Here is a 23,991-nt window from a genome sequence, read left to right as displayed (position 1 = left end):
TTGGTTCCAGGTAATGACTCAGCTGCAGTTATTCAAGGGCCTGTTTGGCCCCCAGAGATGGCCAATAATGTGTTATAATCTAGCAGTTTTGTGTGTGCATCAGACTGACTTTTCAAGTCTCTTATCAATTATGCGCCATTATATTCTGTCTCACCGATTTAGCCAGCGCTCTCGTATCAAATAAGTTGATTAAAGTACAGAGGCAAACTAATAAAGAGTGACCTGGACAAGAAGGCAGCATAACAACATGGTCACAAAATGTGATGTATGTGTTGTGACTGCAGTTCCATAAAAGCAAGCTTAAATAGCTTCACATTGTGCAACATAGAATGCAATATTGGTTGTGTCATCAATCAGTATATATGTGCCATTTAGCGCCAAGAGTAGGGAATTAGTGAGCATCACTGATGGTGGCTGATAAGTTCCAGCTCCAGTATTAGTTCATTACGCTGCTGAATTATGTTATGGTCAGGGCTCTTTGCAGGACAATTCATTTCTTTAATTTCATAAAGCTTATTTCAGTGTTTTTTTTTGTCATTTCTCAACGACTGTGTAATACCATGGTGTAAAAATAAATAAAATAAAATGTGGCTAGACAGAGGATCAATTTGTAGTGTCGCGCTGGCTTTGTTGACAGTAAGAGAATTTCACCAGACATATCACGGCACCATCTCTATGTTGTGTTTTCTGTCTTCAGCCTGTGACCAGCTTTCTTTGGGGGTGGCAGCCATCTTTGGCCCCGCCCACAGTTCCTCTGCAAATGCGGTCCAGTCCATTTGTAATGCGCTCGGGGTGCCACACATCCAGACCAAGTGGAAACACCAAGTATCAGACAACAGGGATGTCTTCTACGTCAGCCTCTACCCAGACTTTTCCTCCCTCAGCCGGGCCATTCTCGACCTGGTCCACTTCTTCAAGTGGAAGACGGTCACCGTGGTTTATGATGACAGCACAGGTAAGTCACTGGATTTTATTTGTTGTAGATGTTATTGCAAAATTGTGCGCTGCTGTGACAACCTGACTAAATCAGACACATTCAAACTTGTGGGGGGGGGAAAAGAAATCAATGAAATCATAAACATACTTTCATTGTGTGTAAGACTGACCTGAAAATACAGAAAATACATCATAGGCCATATAGCAGCAAGAACAAGACCTGTTGCTGGATATCATAAGCTAAATATTTGGTCACAAACCTGAACCACAAAGTTAGTTGGTGACCAAATATTCCAAATCATTACAACTATAAATTGTGACAGGAAAGTATGAGACAAATGACACAATGACACATCCAACTAAAAGTGGTGAATCAACATAACACTTCAGTTTTTCATTTCTCATGTAAAAAAGTGTGTGAAACGAGATCAACATTTTTGCAATGACCTATCTTTGACCTGAACTAAAGTGGAATAACAGACTCTTGCCGAGGTACAGCTGAATATTTTTCCATTTATAAATGTTCCATACTTCATTAAAGAGCCGGAGAGTTTGTGTTGTGCCGCGGTAGACACGATATTCTTGTTACCAGGGACTGAGACCTTGTTCGAACCTTGCTATTATTGCAGTCCAGGTCGCCAGGCGACAAATAAGCCAGCAGGCAGGGTACATGTACCATATGCCAGAGGTCAGTGTGTGTGCCAGCCTGAAGACAGGCTGACAGGCTTCCCAGAGCTGCACCCAACAGATACACTGGGACCGTCGCACCTTTGATTAAAATAGTGTGAGTTCTCTGTGTTTTCATTATTCAGGCTAGAAGAATTCTGCTTATTGGAGACATGTGCTAATTGCATTTGCCAGACAAACAAGCAAACAAGTGCGTTGCACTACAAAGTGCGTAATTCATGAACTATTTTTTTTCCTTTTCTCTTGAGCATCATCACCATCGACTGGAGGCTTCATTAACACGAGCTGAGTGGAAGAAAGTCGTTCACAGGGCTGACACACACACACATGTACTTAAAACCTGAATGTAATTTCAAAATCCTTAACGTTTTGTTTAAAGTACATGCAATTATTTTGTAATATGATGGTAATTCATTCCATTTGTGTTTGGCGAATGGCCCCCTATAATGTGTTCTTCATTACTTGCACATTAACAGTCTTTCCACCGGAGATTAAAATTGCTTGCCCACAAACAAAGTATCAATAGGAAGGAGTGCATTTATCGTAGTGTAAACTGGCAGTAATGTAGAGGGCAAACTCCACTTAATGAGGTTATTTAACGCAATTTGGCACTATTTGATTGTGAGTTCGATAGTGAATTATTTTCAAAAAACTTTAGCTTTGTTTGCATACAAATAGATTTGAATAGATTTTATGAGTTATTCAGTACATTTGCAGAAATATTTTTTTTTTGACCATTTCTCTATTCAAAGGCATCCACACACCACAATTTTACTGCCCAATTATGTGTCTGAATTGGTTGAAAATAGATGGAGCTATGGTGGTAGGGTCAAGGTAACAGCAAGGTGTCCAAACTAATTATAAGGAGAAAAGAGAAAAAACAAATCAGGGTACAGGGGTAGTGTTTGGGAAATTCCGTCTGAAAATTGTCCTGAATTTTGCTGTTTGCATTGCCAGGCATGAAACTGCTTGGGGGGGATTTCATTCACAACAGCAGTTGAATCCAGGTGAGGTGGCAGTGCCTGACCTGGGCATGCAGGCGGTAAGATACTTGCCCATTCACTCACTGTGGATTATCCCAGGTTTCTCTTGCTGTGTTTTCACCTGAGCCCACTCACACATTAAATAGAGATTTGGTATTAGAAAGCTGCTATAGCTCCAACACACACAAGAAAAGAAAAGGTTAACAAAAACAAACAAAACAAAATGGTAACACCAGTTCCTTTGACAAATAAAATAATATACATTAAACAGATATTTTCAATGAGTCACAAATTGAAGTAGTGTGTGTGTGCTGGTTTTAGCCTTGCAGGTCATTCAGTTGGCTTTAGCGAGGGATCACCTGTCAGTGATCCCGTCACCTCTGTTAATTAAGGTGTAATGTGGAGATCTCTAGTTCACTATGGGGTTAATAGTGGTTTGATTGTCTCAGTGACAGGAAATGAGTCTGGCCTGAACTACAAACAGCTTCTCTTGTTCTTTGTCACTATGCACTGGTGGCCGGATAGTGAGGGCTGATAGTGTTGAGGGCAAACACGGAAATCTGATCTAATTGGAGTCCTTGAAAAGGTGCAGCCAGGATTCAGTTTCTTTCTTTCCAACCCTTTGTTTCGGTACAAGAAAAATATCATCTGACACACTGAGCAATGCATGTGCCACAGAACATTTATATGAACTTATAATATTCATGGGCACCTTCTATACCTCACAGCTTCAAACTCTTTCAGGAACGGTATATAAAGGGAACAGGAAACAACTTCTTTATTTGTGCTGTTTTTCCACCAAGCGGGAAGCAAACAAGCAAATCAATAACCATAATGGGACTCCTCTAACAGCTCAACTTTATAATGGCAAAACTGAGATGGCAGCAGCATGTGTTATATCTCTCCCAGCCAGCTTTAACAGCCATGCAACTACCTGGAACACTGGGACTGCTACCACTGCTGCTACAAAGTTTGATTAGGCCATAAGGGAGAACAGGCTACGTGCAATAAAACACCCGCTTGGACAGAACTACTTTTCTCTGCTGCTTCACAGTATGGAGTCCATACATATCTTCCTGTACTGTAACTGAATTAAACAGTCTTCAGCTGGGTGCTGCCGCTGTTGTATTTCTGATTGGGTAAAACTTAAAACTGAGATTATGAAGAAAAGTCCCAATTGTACAACATCTGTGGCAAGAGAAGCTCATTAATTGAATAGCAGATAATTATTCAGGAACTATTTATATAATCAACAACCATTTCAGTTATTTTGAAGCAATTATCAGACTCACTAGTTTCATAATCACAAATCAGTTGGATGGTTTTCTGTGAACACATATGTTGTGACATATTTAGTGAGGTTTAACATGTTCTTCTTGTTTTACTCTTTCATCTTGACGGCGTGCATTATTTTTCACATTGTGTTAACTTTAAAATGCATTATTCTTATTCTTATTATTATATTATATAATGACTTGAAAATTGTTTGATTTGTTTTGACAAACAAAAATATTGGCAACTCTCTTCTAAGTAAAGAATAGATCTTTTTATTTATACTCTGTTTTTATGCCAACAAAATAAACAAATAAGAATACACAGTGATAAAACGCTGTGTCTGTCCTTGTTTAAGACCTAATAAAACATATGCAAAGTAAAGAACTAAGTAATCTCAAGTTGGTTAGAGGGACAAGAGACAGTTATTTTCACATTTAGCTCTCTCCTCTTTAAGTAAAACTTTCAGAATGGAATGCATCATACATACATAATCATGGCAGATTGTTTTAAGATGTAGAGACCAGGACAATACACTTAAAGGGCTTCATTCAAATCTAATTTTGATATGCTATATATAATATTTTTACCTGATATTGTTATTTCTACTGCAAATGTGGGTTCTTGACTATTCCCAAACAAACACACACACACACACAAACAAAAACATCCTTCCATTATATTTGAGGATCATGGGGGAGCTACAGCCATTTCCTTCTGACATTGGCTGAGTGGCTCCGGAAAGGTCACCAGTCCATCGCAGGGTGTAATAAAAACAGCAAATACAAAAACATAATGTTTGCGTAACATAGCCATATATCACCAAAATGGTTTCTGTCATTACATTACAATGCTTTTCATGTTTTTGTTTTTTTTTCTTTACCGGGATAAAAGTGTCTCTAGGATCTAGGATTTGATGCCTAGTAGAATTAAAATTGGGAAAAATACATATAAATTGCTTTAACTTAAATAATAAATTGTGAATATGCAGCAAAAGAGTCTGCCATAAGAATCTGGAAGTGGGGCTATCCCCACAATCTTCAAGGAAGTACTCGATCAAGTAATGCGGTATTCTGTTTGTAAGGTTTGAATTGCTTGTGAAACAGTGTAAATGGGCTATTGCCTGGTGGTGGTCCCCAAGGAACTTACAGCATGTCAGAATCGTTCCCTGAGAACCAGAGCATCCACATGGGTCTTATAATATACTGTATAACATGATAAAGAAAAAAAGGATATTTTATTCTCCAAACAAATCAAAACTCTGTTCATGAAACTCATTTCACGTCATCTTTAATTCTTCGGCACAATTGTTCTTCTATTTTAATGACGACAAAAAAGAAATAATCCTACTTCTCTGGAGATGCAGTTGCTTATGTTGTGTATGCTTTCCTCAAACGAGTCTACAATCCATCACCTTTTTTTCTCTGATTGTGGCAGGGCCTGTGGTGCTTGATGAAAGGTCAGCTTGACAGCATGTCCTCTACAAGTAATATGGATGACTGCATGGTGTAATGCCAAAGTGGTCATTCGAGAGATGCATGGAAATGATTAAGAGCCATGTCTGACAAGCTAAGCTGGTATTTAGAGGGTGGGCATGTCTGGTCTTTGTTAAGTCCTGGTGGGATGTTAATGGGAATTACAAGCCTGGAAGCAACAGTCTGAAAGTGTAGAGCAAGGCAGGGGTCATGTTACAATGTTAGACCCTTTTTCCACTCGTCAAAATTTCATGAGCACCTGCTAACATCTGGCTTTTTTCATCAGCAATAAGCGCTTGGCGGAGGAATTGAAGTGAAAGAGTCTGTGGTCTGTGGTCTCTGTAGTACTCGCTTTTCGTCCAAAGCATGACTTTTTTATGACATGTTCATGATGTGGAACAAACTTTTCCGCTTGCTTTTTAAGTGGGTGACTTGTGCAGAATAGACCTGCATATACCCTATATTTTGGTGTAATATTTTCAAAGTAGCAGGAGCATATAAGTTTTAAAATTGGTAGAAGCAGCACAAGAAGAAGTCACAATGTATCAGGAGCCAAATCCAAATCAATCCTATATGATAATAATATAATCATAGCATAATAATAACAATATTGTTTACATTATTTGTTAGTTCAATTAATAAAAAGTGCCTTATAATAGTCCTTTAGCAACACTACCATTCACATCTACCTTGCCATTGTTTTAACCATTGTAACACTGATTCACAGTGAGCCAACTGTCACTTTACTGCTGAAAACAGCTGATTAATGCACACCCTTGGTTTTAGACTCTGACAGAGGCAATACAAAAACATCCCTGAATGTTTGGAACTTAACTCACACTATATTGAATAAAGGTCAGGCTATGTTAAACTCTACCGCTTTAAGTATGACTGTTCTTTTTTTAATCTGTTTCACAACCCCCCTTAAATTTTTATGGAGGAGTAGTGTTAAAGCAACAGTTAAATTGCTGAAGTGCCCAAACCAAGCGTGGGTCCCTGTCAGTGAAAATTATAATTTTTACACGGATGTTTAACAATGAAAAGCTGAAACTCAAAGGGCAAAATCCCTGCCTTCCCTGGTAGACTTATTGTTTCAGTGTAAGACTTTCTGTGACAGAAGCTTTTAACCGCAGTGTTCAGAATTAGTGCTGTGTGTGAGAGAAAATTCTCATCTTCAGCCAACTTTCAGTTTAATTACACACATATTCTTATAACCAGACCTGGTGTTCAATATAAACGGCCATAACTTGGCATAAGACACAAACTATGCACCTTTCAAGGTTCCCTCACTAGATACCAAGGCGCCAGACATCTGGCCCGGACACACCATCTCAAGGCTTACTAACTATATGTATCAGAACTCATCACTGACTCTAGAGGTTCCATCATAGTTCACCTCACCTGATAATCACCTGATAATCTCCGTAACACTGTGGATACAACTTCATATGGCCTTTTAGCACATGTTTCCATATGCATTAGTGGACAGGGCGTTTTTGTACCTCTTTCTTAGCGATCAATGCACATGGATAAGTAAGGGTGACAATAGCGCCAACTAATGTTGGGAGTGCTTTTCTATAATCCAGGATAATCCAGGGCCTGGTTCACTACATCACAATTGTCACCCACATTTTCACCAGCTCTTCTTTGACTCTTTGACACAGCAAACCAAATGCAGGCACTTTTGGAGGTTCATCTACAATACATCTTCTGACATAAATGGTTGTTTATTAGTTACTGTATTTGTACACTGATAAAAGTACTTTTGCAGTATACACTCTCATCTATGTTTTATTCATAAATATGTACATTGATAGGACAGCACAATGGTGGTTAGCACTTGGTCATGGGACTAGCTATATGGTTATACTAATTATTATCAATTTAATGAAAACTAGTATAAATATGAAAAGCCTGATTAATTTGTAGTATTATCCCATTTGTAATGGCAAACAAAAAAACAAACAAACAAATATGTTTATTCATTTATTCATTGAAACCAGCAGGTATTTCCAACTTGATCCATGTGTAACACTGGCACATTATTGTATTACAACATCAATTTGTTTCTTTCAGAGTGCGTTTTTTTAACAGTAGCACAGACACTAAATAAATGTGCACCGAACCACCTACAAATGCATTTGTGCCAGGTTACAGACTCTGCTATCAGCATCATTAGAACCAATTGTGCAAACAATCCGTGTTGTGATGTGCGCATTTATGATACCAGTGTAGTGGCGTTAAATGTTTGGTTTCCAATTCGAATTGCCATGCCTTTGTTGATGTCTGGCAACATCTATAATTATACTGGCAGCTTGTGACCGGAGGCCGGAGACTGCTCATATGATACACCTCCCAAAATGGATGTTAGACACGGCTGGTTCCACATGAAGCACTGTGACTGATTTCTTGTTCCATCCTCTATTATTGTGCTCTTCTGTCCAATTAAGCTCTCTAGTAAAGTAAAGCTCTTGACAGTTTAGGACTAAGTAGATTTTTCCTCCAAGTTTGAACCTGTCTATAGGCTCAGGTTTTCAATAACTCCACAGAGGCCTGAGGAGAAAACATGCAATTACTAATTTCCATTTAATATGCTGAAATGAAATCCATATTTGGTATGTTGCTTAACAATTATTAATTTGATCAGTAAGAAAAGGATTTAGAATGATCAATAATCAAACCAATTGTTTCTCATGTGAAGAGTGAACTAACATGAACAGTTTTTTTTTGTTTTTTTGCATATTTCTTTATTTTCTTTAACAAGGTCATGTGTTTTCTGTGTGCATGGTGCAATTGTGCCATGTTTTTTTTTTTTTTACGGAAATAGATCATAGGCCTGCTCTAAGGGTTTTAACTTCACGTCTTAAAATTGATTTTCCCCTTAAAAGACCAATATTAAAGCTATGGCTCACCAGACAGTATATCATGTAATTTCCTTTGTAAAAGCACACTTGTGGGTCATATTGCTCTTCACATTTCCCAATCCCATCGTTTCCTAGCGCTCCACTGTGGCAGCAGATGGCTCTCTGCTTTGATGCTGTGGATTTCCATGAGCTCCACATTGTTTTGTTGTCATAGTCGGATGTTTCACAGAGGAAATGCTCATGCTACCTGCCCACGATGTACATTTGAATGATTTTGTGTTTCCTCCCAAACATCTTGTAAGGGTGATATTAGGAGGAGTATTCATTCCTGGCAAATGTAATGTTACTGTTAGTAGACAGTAACATGTCCCTAATGATCCGAGGAAATTATATTGTTCACACATTATTTGAGAAAGTGTGATTCACATCTAAAAATAAGGCCAAGTTGCTTAAATTAGCTTTTACACTATCTGTGGAATTTCATTCAGATTGAGACCCAGGACCCCATCATACTGTAACTCTGTTTCAGTGTGTCTCTGCACCAGCAGTCCTGCTTCCATCATAGGCTCCACTACCACTCAACAGCCTGTTTAGAAAGACTCACGGATGCTTCACTTTCACCATGCTAATCCCTCTTCTGCAGTGCTGGAATGCTAATAGCAGCTGCTTTACTTGCTGTGCTGTGACCCCATGCTATTGTCTTACATTTTTGTTAGTGGAAAATTTGAAAGTATAGACCAGTCTGTCTATTTTTTAAATTATTATTATTATTATTATTATTATTATTATGAATGCATTTGATCACAAGAGACAACATTGTGCCAGTTGTGCAGGTGTGAAATCAATAGACAAACTGAAAATCAGCATCTATTATTGACCAAACATTGACACATTTTTGGCACAAACACGAACAATAAAATCACATTACAACAAATGTAATGGAATAAGAGCATTTTATGGAATTATGGAGCCTTTCATTGTCCATCACACATCCACTCAAAAAAAATACCCTTTATTAGTGTCGTTTAATATTATGTACACATTTACATACGGACCAAATAGGCATCTGTCAAGTCATTACATCTCATTTCTCTTAACAAATAGGACCACTGTTGTTTTTTGTCCTCCCACTGAGCATTATTTTTCCCTAATGCCACAGTGCCTCAAAAACACATTTGCATTGCCATTTATCATTGACTATTGCTTACACCCAGTGACATTGATGTCTCTGCACTGATTTCATCAACAAACAAATGGCTATGTTTTTGTGAACCATGGTGCAGGTCACAGTCATGTGTGTTGGCAGATGCCAAATGCTCTTTTAGTAATTTGCCCGGCACACATGCTGTGCACAAGGATACTGGATATTATCAGAGTTCTGAGTGAGAGAGAGAGATTGCACTGCACTTGGCTGTTACACTTAGAACCTGTGCATATTATTTTGATACGATTCCAGCATTGGTAACAACTGCCTACACTGCAAAGCAGCCTCAACAATGGAAAGAGCTCAGCACCGATAGCCTCCATCCCAAAGTGTTAGTATCTAACAACCTTGGATTGACACTGAACAATGAAATATTTTCTCATGATCCTGCACACTCTAGTTTGAAAAGTGGTGTTTTCTTGGTCTAGGTGAAACCTATTACTGCTGCAGATGTACTGTATATATTCATTTGCTTCAATTAATCAATGTGAGGGAATGTATGTATGAATAGAAGGGGGCCCACTGAGACTGCCAAGTGTGCCTTTTTTGTGCTCCACCCTTGTTCACACACATTTGATTTCTTACTTAGAAACTGAAGATACTTTCTCTCATTCCCTAAACTAATTACTTTGAACTCATTTTGTGGCAGAGGAAGAACTTTTTTATTCCCAGTATACCATGAGTATATACGTTAAAGTCAGAGTTAATTGTAGAAAAGCACAGTGGTGTTTCAAGGAATGGGCTTTCTTTTATTTTAGCACAAGTGATTTAAAGCCAGAAGAAGTATGATGCACAGCAAAGAAAATTTCCACTGCTGTGACTGGCCCACATTTACATCTGCAGGTTTATTCATAGTGAGGGAGCCGCAGCGTGCATGTTCGGCCTCTATCCTCAGCAGCTATTAGAACCTTTGACTGCAGGCCTGCTTTAATCCTCCTCTAACGTCTTCCACCCATTTAAATGAACATAAATAAGCCAGCTGATGTGGCAAGGATCACATTAACCTTAACCCCAGGAGTGTGCAGCTCAGTGACTCATCAACAGTCACTCCCATCATGCAACACTGTGTATTAGCCATCTGGGGAAATCGCTTAAAAGTCCATGTGGGTGATAATGATTGAACAGCCCTGTAAAAGGAACTTTACTTCCTTGTCGCCAGTGAGATCTCAAGAGAGATTTGGAAAGGAGAAACTTGAGGGTCCATTCCCACGCATGGATATTTATCACAGGCGAACTGTGAACTGTTTTACGCTCAGGAGACTCCCGTAATAAACGCTTAGAGGAAATGAAAAATTCATGCAGAGTTAAATATGGATCCTGGAACAGTCACTGCACATTAAGCACCGTCAATACTGATCAGCGCTGACATCTGTGCAGAATGGAAGGAGAGACGTCTTTAGGAGTGAAAGGAAGAGTCAGGAGAGTTGCTCTGACAGGTGTTTATGATGAGCGAGTGTAGCAGTCAGATGTGCTGCTTTTATCGATGTAATCTAACTAACCGTAAAAACAGATTGCTGCTCCAGCAGCAGAGGCAGATTTTCTCCTCAGACAGCTTTAAAAAACATCAACCGTATGAGCTTGGACTCGTGTCAGACACACTTTTACACGTATAAATTATAAACCAGATGAAATTCACACTACTCATAAGGTGTGTGCTATGTTCGGAGATGCCTGCTTGTATTTGGACACATTTGCAGTTTGTCAGACATGGTGGTCCATCCAATGACATCATGGAAATGATTTAGCATGTGGGGTCCATCCATGTGTGAGTCCACCTGTCATTTCCAACAAGATGCCATGTAGTTGAATTTTTGAAAGTTTCAAGGAAGAGCCATGTGCCACTCCAAATTCAGAAAAATGCCCATTTATTTACCAACAAACAGCTCAATCCGACAAGCAGAGAGAATCACACGAGTACCGGCTCCAGATTGGAAAACATTTTGTTTTCACAAAGAAATTCTCTTGGATTTACTGTCAGACCCCTGACACTGGAAGATCCATGTCACTTACCAAACAAACACTTTAGATTGGCAATATAGAGGTATGTAACAAATATTTCATATGAGTATATAAGAGCAGAGTCAAATGATGCATCAGCATATTGCAAATGCACAATGAATGAATAACATTGTTTGTTAAAAAAAAGGCCACAACTGATATTTTAGATGAAATTATGAAGTTGAACACATTTATTCAATAAGCATAATAAGCTGTTATTACACAAATGCATCTTTGCAACTAGTAAACACATTTTCACTGATTGAAACTCAGAAAAAAGCCAGTAAATAAACCATATGTTAATCATTAATCTACAGTAATAAGCTGAAAGTAAAAAAATAACATCCAACCGAGGCATATTTCTTGCACATTATGCCTCATCGATATTTTTGGTTGGTTGATGGTTTTTGTTTGTGTGAGGATAAATCAAGAAGAGATGTGAATTTTCAGAGGTGTTGGGTGACTGAGACTGGTCCCACAGGAAGAACAACAGCATTAGTCGTCTCAGCAGGTGTACTCTGAAACATGTTTTCACATGCGTTAATACGGGATTTACAAAAGGCTTCTTGCAGCTGTTTTAATTACGATTGGACCAAAGGTCAGATATTGTAGTGTAACACAAGCTGGGCCAACAAAACAACACTGGAAAATAATTTTGCATGATGTTGATTTTCAGTTTAATATTTTAATAGTAGGACTGCACTGGAGCAGCTCTGCACTATCCACCAAAAAAAACACTAATACTAATATTCAATTATCCAAGTACACAATTGCTTTATATTCTTATGACTTGCTGTATTTTTATCGGTGTGTCTTTTGAGTCTATGTGGGCTCAAATCACATCAGATCAAATCAATCAAGTTATTGTTGTGTAGCCCGTCTGACTTAAAATGGAAATATTAGCACCTTATAAGGCCTCCTTAAGGACTTCTGTACTCACTACCAGTCAAACGTCTTTATATTACACCTGCCCCAAAGGTTTTCTCTGTGATGGAATGAATGAAATTACACTAGTCCAAGTACACCGTTTGAATTTCCAATAACCAATTACCCGGCGTCCGCGGACCTTCTGCAGCTTTTTGGTCAATTCAGCATACTGAATCAGCAGCGCTGTGGCTGTTGCCTGTCGGCGATAGAGAAATCACTTTGATCTGCTGTCAGCTGAACAAATTGCAAAATAAGAAAGACAAAAGTGACAAAGCCAAACAAGCAACAGCTACGGAAACAGGAAGTTTTTCACATTTTTGTTCGCTTGATTCGGCATTCGACTTTTCTAGAACACAGACTACTGCCACCTAAGGATCTGGATATGTATTGCAGCACAGGTATGCAGCTTATGTAGGGTACATTCTGCAGACACTGGTCATAAAACAGAGGTGATGTGAGGTGACTCAGGAGTCTACTTCTTTCGGCTTCTCCCTTTAGGGGTCGCCAGAGACGATCATCCGACTCCATCTTGTCCTATCCCTTGTGTCCTCCTCTGTTACACTAACTGCCCCCTTGTCCTCCTTCACTTTTTCTGTGGTCTTCCTATCATGATCGCTGGAACTGGCAAGGGAGAACCCAAAAGCACGACATCGAGGCAGGCAAGTTTGTGCAGGAAAAGGCAGTTTACTTCCAAGTAAACAGGCAGAGTCAAAACCAGGAAATCAGTCAAAAATCAGGCAAACAAAACGTGCAGGCAGGAATCCAAAGTCCAGACAGGGTCAGAACATGAAGGCAAACTAGAAAATACTGGAGCGCTTGGCAGAAAAACAAACACAAGACAATCTGGCATGGGTCGAATGATACACAGAGGGACTAATGAGCAAATGGACTGCAGGTGAGGAGATGGGCGGGGAAAACCAGGTGCGGGAAATTAGTTAATTGCATGGTATGGAGGAAAGGCAGGATCTGAAGTGACAAGAGACTTAGTGACAAAACATAGAAACAAATTAAAAAGTAAAGCAAAGTTAGTGTAACTATGTTAAACTTCCTCTTTTCCTCCTGCCTCAACATCCTTTGTCCAATATAAAAAAATTTTTGTATACAAACATTCCAAGCCTAGCGAGAATGCGTGCACAGTTTGGGGTCAGAAAACGTCACAACAACAGGTAAGTGAAGAGCATGTATGTCCACGGTCCTCCACCGAATAATTCTGAAAATGTTCTTTCATTGCCAGACCATGAACAATACCTAAATAAATTAGTATTAGCCGACGGAAATAGTCTGCCTGACCCAGCTTACATAAAAGATTGGGTAGCTCTGGGTAGCTCTGTGTTGTAGCTCTAGAAAGGGTCTATAGTCTCTATTCCTCCTCTGTACTTGGCCAAACCATCTCAACCTATATGCTTTCTTACTGTATTTCCATGTTGTTCAACCAACCTGAGCTATCCCTCAAAATATGTTTATTTCTGATCCTGTCCATCCTGGTCCCTCCCAATAAAAATCTCAGCATCTTTAGCTCTGTCACGTCCAGCTCTGCCTCCTGTCTTTTAGACAGTGCCACAGTATATGCCCATCTCTTATGTTATAAGGGGGTTTTGCTTTAAAGCTCAAAGTGATTGGACCTGAAAGATTGAGATCCTGATACTGCTTGTTCCATGGATACCAAATCCAGATAATCCTTAAGCCAGCAGTCAATTTTAAAACAATTCAATTTCCTCACCTTTCAATTAACATTTATTAACGGACATTTAACATGTTCATTAACAGATTTAGTACAGCTGTCCCTTCGATATCCATGCTGAGACAACATCACACCACTGGAGCGTTAATAATAGTGTGAATAGTGTCTCTCTGTCCTGCTAAAATGCTGTGAACCGCAGCCCAGGAGTCACTTTGTCATACAATGGTTAATGTAGCACTGCAGTGTCTCACAGGTCAACACTTTGGGGATATCATCATCAATGTGCAACAGAGTGTTTGATTTAATGAACACTAGTGACTTGCTGCAGCCCGGTTTCCCACAGTGCAGTTCACTCATCTGGAAGCAGGAAGTAAACAAATAATGCCATGGGCCAAACAGCTGGGGATGGTGGACTGTGGGCAGAGACACAGGAGACTGCTGTGCTGCTTTACACTGATGTATCTGTTTGTAGATGGAAGGACTTGTTCTTGGCCAGTATTTAAAATAGCATCTGGTCCAGTCAGCATGAATTCGTTTTTCAAACTAATTAGTCATTAGCAAAATTACAAAATTGGAAGTCGTACTTTTTTGAATACATTAGAGTAAATATACCGTAATGTACTTTTAAAGCCAATTTAGCCAGATTATGGACATTCTGTAATTACTGCTTTCAGCATTCGCCTCCCTCCTTTTTCCCTCAATCATGCACATGGTGGTGGGAGGAGGAATACATTTTTTTATTATTGCCACCAGAAAAGTAGTTAGATTCCAAAGATTTATGGAACACAAAAGTTTGTCAAGATTTACTGCCAGACCCTTGAGACTGAAAGACCCATGTCGTTGATCAAACCCTCTGCATCCCTTGGAGTTGTCGGAATATAAAGCTATTAATCATCTATTTTGAAAACATTAAAGCAAAAATAAGGGAATTTGCCTTATTTTTTCGTCGAGGAGACTGCAGCTTGACATTGGAGCTGGTGAATAGCTACCCAGAAAATTCCAACGGATTCTAATGTTTTATTCTTATTTTAGTTGTTGTTAACATTATACTTTGTAGCTGTATTTATTTAGTATAAATAATGCTGCATTTGCAGGCCCCTGCAATCTGACAAACCATGCCACCATCTGTGTTGGCAGGTTGTCTAGAGTATTTTAAAACGTTTCACCACCTTAAATGACACCGCCAAAAACTTTGTTGTTGACTTCAAAAAGGAAGGAAAATGCAGACTATATGGCAATTCCTGTTGAAGTATCTTTAGTGAGTCAAAATATTAGGTGGTTCAAAGAAACACAGATACAAAACTGGACTGAAACATTTTCATTCAACACCTTTACTTAACAAGTTTTAACTAAAAAAGGACATCCAAGAACTACACATCTGTGTGATTGTACTCATATACTGACCATGATTATTTTTAAAATCATGTTGTAATTCAAGAGTGACTGAGAATCGGGCCATAATATTCAAAGCTAGGCTTAGTCATCTATTTCTTAGTCATGTATTTCTCATCTTCTTTCTTGTTTTATATGGTATTTGTATATGGTATATGATATTTATATAGTATTTGTATACACAATACTGTGAGACGCATGCATGACCAATCATCTAATTTGTAAGTAAACAACCTGCCTACTTCCACATACCCTGCCTGTGCGCTTGCAATTACTGCTTATAGATCAGTGGCTGTTTTGAACCAGTTTTACTGGGCTGGGGTATCAGACACATTCAACCCCAAGAAAACACAAAAATCCAAGAGTAGAACCCCCTGTGTACATTGTTTTGAAACTTTTTGGTCAAGGATAAGAAAAACATCATGTTACATACTCAGTCTGTTTACCTATCCACAATATTCTTGCAGTGTTACCTCTTCTTTCACAATTGCAGTGTCAGTTATGACATGTAAACATATTATGTTCTGTTGAGTCCATCAAACATCCGGAAATAAATGCTGTTGTTTTAGTCAGACAGCAGACAGTGTCAAATTGAGGAAGCCGTATGCAAAACATTCATTAAACTGATGCACAGTCACTGTATTGTAACAAACTAGAAAAGGAGAAAATGTTCATTTATCAAGCGCACACAAAGCATGGGGTATTTTGTGAAATAACATTAATTTCAAATAAAAAAGCTTGCGTCAAGGGAAAAAAAATGCACAGGGCACAAAATCCATCCGACATAAGTGTCTAGCTCGGCTGATATCTTTGACATTTACATATTTTTCAGCTCCAACACAAAAGTGATTGATCAGCCACTGAGGGGAGAAATATGTGTTGGATGTCACGGTGGAAGCTTATCTGTCAAAATTAAGATGTTCTTGCTTCACTTGAAGTCTCCATCAATTTGTCAAGCAAAGGTTGACTTCACACATATCCTAAACACAACGGTGAGCAGCATATGGAGAAAGAGTGGGATCAATAGTGAACACAGAATCAATGTCATCCATGATGAATGATGAATGTCAGGTAATGGGCAGTATTGACCTCATTTCTTTGTTTTGTTTTGTTTGTAATACCATTCGTATTGTCAGATCAAAGTCTGATACTGAGGTAATGGAGGCTACTTTGGTGCATTGTGGGTAATGCCAGAAGGACAAAAGGACATACGAAAATGATTTGGAAGGAAGAAATGAAAAGACTGTGTTAGGGATACAGCATTGTCTGAGAAGGCTGAGGAGAAACGGATTTCATTAAAAATAAACTCGGAACTAAAATATACAGTAGCCCTGCAGCTTTCTTATCCTTGCTCTAATTCCGAGCAACACTGCGACAGACATTAAGAACTTGTTACCTCAGCTTCAGAGGAGAGATGTACAGTTTATTTTGGAATTTGTTTTGTTGAAATGCATTGCCCTCATGGGAGCAGCTGGGCTAATTCTTCTTAAAAGCAATGACTCATCAGGGAAAACGGAACAAAAAAAACAACGTTTTTTTCTTTTTGTGAATTTTCCCCGCAGGTCTGATTCGACTGCAAGAACTTATAAAGGCTCCATCCCGGTACAACATCCGGCTAAAGATCCGACAGCTGCCTGCAGAGTCCAAGGATGCCAAGCCGCTTTTAAAGGAGATGAAGAGGGGGAAGGAGTTCCACATTATCTTTGACTGTGGCCACGAAATGGCAGCTGGGATCCTAAAGCAGGTGTGTGTGTGTGTGTGTGTGTGTGTGTGTGTGTTTGTGTGTGTTTGAGAGCTCTATAAACCCATGATTTATCACAGCCTAGAACACAGAGTAGTCACGATGGTCTGAGCAGACAGGTTTTCAGATGATGTTGATGAGGTGCATGCATTAAGTATGTAAATGTGAACAACTGCGAGCTTGTAGTTTTCTAATTGACACATGATCCTAGTAACATTACATGGCTGCCACTGACTGTGTAGGGTTTTTAGCTATTATACTCGACTTGATACTTGAATGTGGCTTTGGTGACGTGGTTCTGTCTGAACCCAACTCGAGCCTGATACTGAACTCAAACATCACCCCGTCCCTTTGTGCTCTGCCTCTTATAGAGCACATGTGCTGTTCTTTCTTGATATTTTTTTGAGAGTACATGTATGATCTTCTGGTTAGGGCAGTGTTTCCCAGCCCTGGTCCCCAGGGAACACTGCCCTGCATGTTTTAGATGTGGCCCTGCTCCAACACACCTGATTCAGATGAACAGCTTGTTATCAGGCTTCTGCAGAGCTTGGTGACGAGCTGACCATTTGAATCAGGTGTGTTTGAGCAGTGTTCCCTGAGGACAACATGTCCTCCATCTGAAACGTAACTATGGGTCGTTTTTTCCAACCCCTGAATGCGACCTAAAACGTAATGTTTTTACTACACTGGTACAGTATTTTTCAACTCAAATATGCGCAGGTGTTACTGAGGTTAGGGCAAAAAAGACAGGGTTAGGCAGTAAAAATTAAAAAACATAATAAAAAGGTAGTATAGTTAGGGAGTCGAACCCTTGTCGACCACACTCGAGCGCAGTGCCAGTGGAGACCTCAGCGGAGCTACTAGATACCACTTCCAAGGTACCAGGTTGCTGTGATGTATACAACCGCTAGGGGCGCTGGTTTTGAAATCGTAGACATAGGTCGTAATTCCTGCATACGACCTATATGTACGTTTCATTGGAGGACAGGTTCCTGAGGACCAGGGTTGGGAAACACTGGGTTAGGGGACAGCCTACCCTACTCTACCTACTGAGCCCCATCCACACCAGACACTGAGCTGCACAATGAATTTATGGACAGTGATCAAAAAATTATCAAATGTTCTGGTTTCTGTCAGGAGCCTGGCAACAGTATTTTAAATAAATTGCAGTTGTCAAAGAGCTTCTTTTAAAATTCCTATCAACACATCAAAGCAAAAATGAAATCCCCTGAAATAAAAAGGGTAGTTTACTACTCGTTCTTCTTTGGATGATATTCATCTCTTTCTTGCGAGATTTTTAGATGAAGTGTCCTATGTGATAATGCCTGTGTCTGTGACAGGGCTATTAGTTATGAGTAACAATGAGTTGAAATGAGAGATTGCTTTCTGGCAGTCTTTCTTTGCACCAGAAACAATTGTCATCTCACGTCCGTGTCGCTGGGAGAAAAGTTTGCTTCATCCAGACACTGAGTGGTTTGATGCAGTCACACAATGATCTCTGGAACTATTTTCCTATCTAACATTGCTTTATTGCTGTAATAAATGTAAGGATACACACAAATTATCCGAAAGAGCAACATCAAACACGGTGACATTTGGAATAGTACTGCCCATATAGTAATAATATCGGTTCTTTATTGTGGGCTAGCTCTTTCACATGATGACTCAGTTCAGACAACATATTGAGTGTCGAGTTCTGTGGCATTTTACGCATCAACACAAGAGTGAGAAACACTTTTAACGATAACGCGATCACATTTAGTGGTGACTGGATTAGTGGAGTGATTACACATTCTGAACATATATTCAAAGGATAATTTCTTGTAAATTAATCTGGTATACAGTGTGTACCATTTATGCTATTCTAAATAAACAGCATATTTGTTTTATTCATGCTTATGATAAAATGTAATATTTTTGCCTCTGTGCTCATTTTGTGTAGCAGTCAACAAGTGGCCAGTTTGGACTTTATTAATGAGAGGTGTCTCACATGCACTAACACACGCAGGCTACTGACAACACACACACTCACAATTACGTCTAAATCACTCCTCAATCATCCCATTATCTCAAGGCAACAAACACATTTTTGTGTTACCATGTCTTAATTATGTAATTTAGTTGAATAAGGAATGCCGTAGTCATAATGTGTTCCTGTCAGTTTCACTTTACTCTCCTCTAATATACCTCCCTTTCCACGTGACAAGGCCATGAAATTCAGAAGCTTGTCATTCTTTGATAAGGGCACATTTACGTGCATTAAAATAACAGGGAGTCAGTACTTTGAGGAACAGAGTGAATGTGTGATTGACTTGATGGTGTTTTTTCAAACTAGCCTCGGCAATTATCAGTAAAGCTACTATTTTGTAGAATTTTCCTCTTGATAAAATAAATCAACGCTCAAAGGTTCACTACTTTAAACATAATGGTCTTACTTTATAGTAATTGTCTATACTACACTATCTTCCATAGTGCTTTTCTGCTTTTCCCTTTCACAATTCCATACCCATTTACACAAAAAAATTAGAATCATTGACCCATTACACGTTAGATTGTTTCCAGCGGTATTTTAAATGGCACAGAAACATGACCTTCAGACTGAACTCGACCTGCCGTTTTCTCAGTTCTATAGACAATGTCTTCATCATGCAAGCAAAGATTTATTTAATATTTTTTTTAAATGATGATATTTCGCACTGGGTAATTGAATTAGCAAGCCTTCCTTTTTCACCAGCTTGTCGTATTTATCAAATATTAAAGTGACATACTGTCACTCTCCCAGGGTTTTTAAATCAGTGCCCAAACGGTAGCTTGCCGTGGAGGGTCAATGAGTCCTTTCATTATTCATGTCAGAGAGAATCCCTTCTAATGGGAGGTAATGAAAAACTTAACTGTCCTGCCCAGATATTCTCCTGATGTGACACACCAATAAGTCAGACTTCCTCTGCTTTTCAACAGCTGTCATCAAAGCTTTATCCATACAAACAGTGAAGAGACAACACAGGGGACAATAATAGCATCCAGTGAGAAGATTGATATTGATTTGACTTCTGTTTCTCTACAGGCATTATTTCAACATTGGTTATACAAATACCAGCAGGGGAAAACTGCTCTGGTAGCAACTGCAATGAAATAGTTTTGTTGTTTATACTTGCAGTGATCAAAGGTTAAAAATTCAATACAAATCAGTATGTATCGAAAGGCATGATTGCTCACGTGTTGCCAGACTTTTACTTTGCAATTGAAGTTTTATTTGTTCTTGGACATGTATCATAGAAACTTGGATCCAATTCATGCTTTAACGCTCAAATACCAGTTGTGTGCAACCATAAATATCAGCAAGTGCCATGTTGATAAATAGGTATTTCTTCTGGCGAGGAGTTTTTCAGGGGTGTTGCCTTTCTGACAACAGTTACCAGGATAACTCCTGAACCGGTTCCATCAAAGATTGATAGATACTAGCACTCTGCATATGCCTATCTATGAATGGGCACAATTGGTGTAGGTCTGGGTAATGATACAGGTTTAGTAATGGCTCTTGGAGCACTGCCAAATGTCAACACCAGACATCACAACTGAATGGTGTGTGTTTTCTTTTTTTCCAAAAATGGAAACCTCAGAAACCACTCTCATGTGTAATCACAAGTTCCAGGAAACGGTACTACTTCAGCCGCCATTGGTCGTGCTGGTCCTCAGATGAAAGGCTGTAGACTCTTTGAAGGCTTTTCCACCTGATGCCAGTTATTATCACATCCTGCCTATTTAATTGTCCTCTGCACACCATCCTAATCTGTGATTCATATTGTTTTAGTCTGGGCATGGCAGGCAGCCACGACAACACTATATAGCTGAAATGGATTGGTGTGTCTCTAGCTCTCATGCACACAGAGTGAATCATAATAGAGTAATAGCGAGGAAGGTGATTGTACTTTAGAAACTAATCTCAAAGATGTATTTTTAGAAAATGCATTACCCTGAAAACGGTGTGAAGGAGTACATGTTCTTTTTCAGCAAACCTATTTGACTTGCTTAGGAAGATGAGCCACAATTTCAGGCAGATGACAAAAGTCTGACTCAGTCTGGGCACCAACAAGGCAGAACCCAGATATTCATGTGAAATTAAATTCACTTCATCAACATAAAATAGAAAAATGGAGCTGCAGTAGCAGAACGCAGTTCCTTTATTTATTAAGAATCTCTTCTCTGCCAGGGTTTAGTTCTGATGTTGATATTGAGACTATTTAAACATAGACAGTCTTTTGTTGAACATATTTTAGTGCATTGCGTTTAACAATTGTCCATCCATTCATATTGTGCCCCATATGTGGATCCATATCTTATGTTGATGTTGCAATGGTACTATTTCTACTTTGTTCTACAATATCATTTTCATTTTGAATGTGAGCTAAGTGTATTTTGCATGCACTTTTCGACAGGCAGTGCTAATGGGCCTCTTGGTTGTTTGGGACTTACTGCAGGTCTGACTGTAGTTTTACAGCCAACAGATACAAAAGTGTAATGTGACAAATTGATACAGCTCTTTCTGTGTTAACTTTTACATGTCTCTCCATATCCTAATCACTGTCTCTTTCTGTCACTTTTGTTCTTAGGCTCTTGCCATGGGAATGATGACAGAGTACTATCACTACATCTTCACCACACTGGTAAGTAGAAAAAGAGGCCACTGTCATTTTGTTATTAGGTTTCACTCAAATTCCCATATCTTGCCCATATTGTGTGGCCAAAAATGGAATAACACTTCTCTTCAATCCTAATTTTCTGAGTTGTCAGTGTTATATTTATTTCTTTGGGTCATTTCTTATGTCTCCTTCAATGTGTTTCCACAGGAATAAAATAATAGCATAATCCTTCATAGCATCAAAACAACTTTTTCATTTTTTGCTGTCTCGTCCTCCTTTTTAATCTCCCTTCTTACTATTTTTGTGCCCTATTTTCTAATTCATCCTCTTTTGCCCTTGTTCAGACTGTCTTCCTCCTCCTGTCATCTTCTTCACATTAAGTCCTCTGCTGATGTTTTAAGAGGTGGATATCTTTTATTGCGTCAAATTTCTTCCACTTTGTAGTGGCCAACTCTGGTCCTGGTTACATACTTACATCCAACCATCCATCCACAAGCTATGGCTACTTATCCATAAAGATCATGAAGGCACATGATTCAATCTCTGCTGACATTTGTCAAGAGATTAGAGAGTAGTCAGTCACTTACAATATGGAGACAAACCACCACTAACATTCAGTCAGTCATGTATATAAAGATATTAGACTTACCAGTCATCCTAACCAATGCTTTTGAACAGTAGAGGAAACACACAAAGGCATGTCGAGAACATGCACACCCCACCAGACCAGCAGGTTCAAACCCTGCCTGTCACTACAAAGATTTTTATTTAATATACTGTTTCCAGCTCTCTACGTCAGTCATGCGACCATTGCTTTGCAGATTGTGGAGCTCCAAGTCTCTCAAGTGCTGAATCAGCAACTTTCACTGGAATGAGAGATTGCACTCTTGGGATATGGTTTCAAGGTTTCAAAGTACATCAGTAGTTATTTTTTTCCTTCACTATCATTATCTGTCTCCTCCTTCTCCTCATTTTCCTATGCATTAGTATCCCTCTACCTTCTTCCCTTCTTGGTGGTAATGGTTTTATTGTCGGCTGACCACATGGCATAATCCCAAACAAATCAGTATTTATTTGGTGAGATGAGAGATGAAACTGTTACTATTTTTTTATTTATCTTAATGTGAAATATGTGGGTGTCGCTGTCTGAAACAATAAGTGCAAAGAAATCCATGTAAACTACGTATATACACACTGGTGAGCATTATGCTGAGCTCCGTGTAGGGTTGGGCGATATGGACCAAAACTCATATCTCGATATTTTTTGTTCGAATGGCGACATGCGATATAATAACGATATTTTGAACAAAACGGTAAAGTGTGTACTTTTAACTTATCACCATCAACCATTTATTTAGGTTTAGTTTTGCTTTTTGCTCAACAAAGCACAGCTGTGCATATAACAGATATAAACAATAGTGTTGCCTGTTTGAAACATGTAAAGTGTTATAAAATAAAATCTATAGTAATAACCTACACTTCTAAGTATTAGAAGTAAAAGTATTTAAACAAAGTGAGCAATTACAATTTTGAATATGACATTTATTGTGGCTTCTTAACAATAAAAGCATAATAATAGGTACAGACGAACAACTTAAAACAATATTAAAATTAACCTTCTGTCATGAAAGTGACAATTCCCTGTGTCTGCTTGTATTTTTTGAAACTTGTTGGAACCTTTGGAGTCTGTGGAGCTTCTGGACGTCACACTGTGTTTTAATTCAGACTGTTTATCTGCATGAGCTCGCTAGCTCACCGGTTAGCCGCTCAGCTATCAGCTGAGAGCTGAAACCCAGCGTCCGGAGTGTACAACAGAAACCCAGAGCCAGGCGACCAAACACCCGGAGACCAGAGCCTCGGTGTCGGACACGGTAAACAACGAGCCGCTGGTGTGTTTTAAGTCCACTTGGAGCCGAAATCTGCGGCTAACAGCTGGCGCCGCTAAAAACTAGCGACAACAAACAGGCATTACGTCACCAGCTCAACTTTTATTTTGTAGTAACGAGTAACGAAGATGGTTAAGGGAAATGTATCGGATTAAAAGTACATATTTTATTTCGGAAAATAACAGCGACATTTTAATTTTTCTTCTTTTCGTTCAAAAGTCTGTTGTGACGCGTAGCGTGGGTGGGAGAACATGTAAGGTGCGTGATTGAGCAGCTGAACTAAGCTCGTAGGCTCAGAGAGAAGC

General features: G+C 39.1%; 1 protein-coding gene across 2 annotated transcripts in view; it reads left to right on the top strand.

The window, feature by feature from the left end:
• Positions 1–23,991, top strand: part of grik2 (glutamate receptor, ionotropic, kainate 2) — a 184,411-nt gene that overhangs the window by 61,369 nt on the left and 99,051 nt on the right. For both annotated transcript variants that reach the window (XM_058648894.1, XM_058648895.1), the window contains exons 4-6: positions 698–955; positions 16,982–17,163; positions 21,771–21,824. In XM_058648894.1, coding sequence (XP_058504877.1) covers positions 698–955; positions 16,982–17,163; positions 21,771–21,824 — 494 coding nt within the window. The remainder of the gene's footprint in view (positions 1–697; positions 956–16,981; positions 17,164–21,770; positions 21,825–23,991) is intronic.

This window comes from Solea solea, chromosome 13 (assembly GCF_958295425.1).
Source record: "Solea solea chromosome 13, fSolSol10.1, whole genome shotgun sequence".
In the NCBI taxonomy this organism is placed as follows: Eukaryota; Metazoa; Chordata; class Actinopteri; order Pleuronectiformes; family Soleidae; genus Solea; species Solea solea.
Note: the sequence above shows the minus strand (reverse complement) of the source record. Positions and strands in the feature narration are given on the sequence as shown.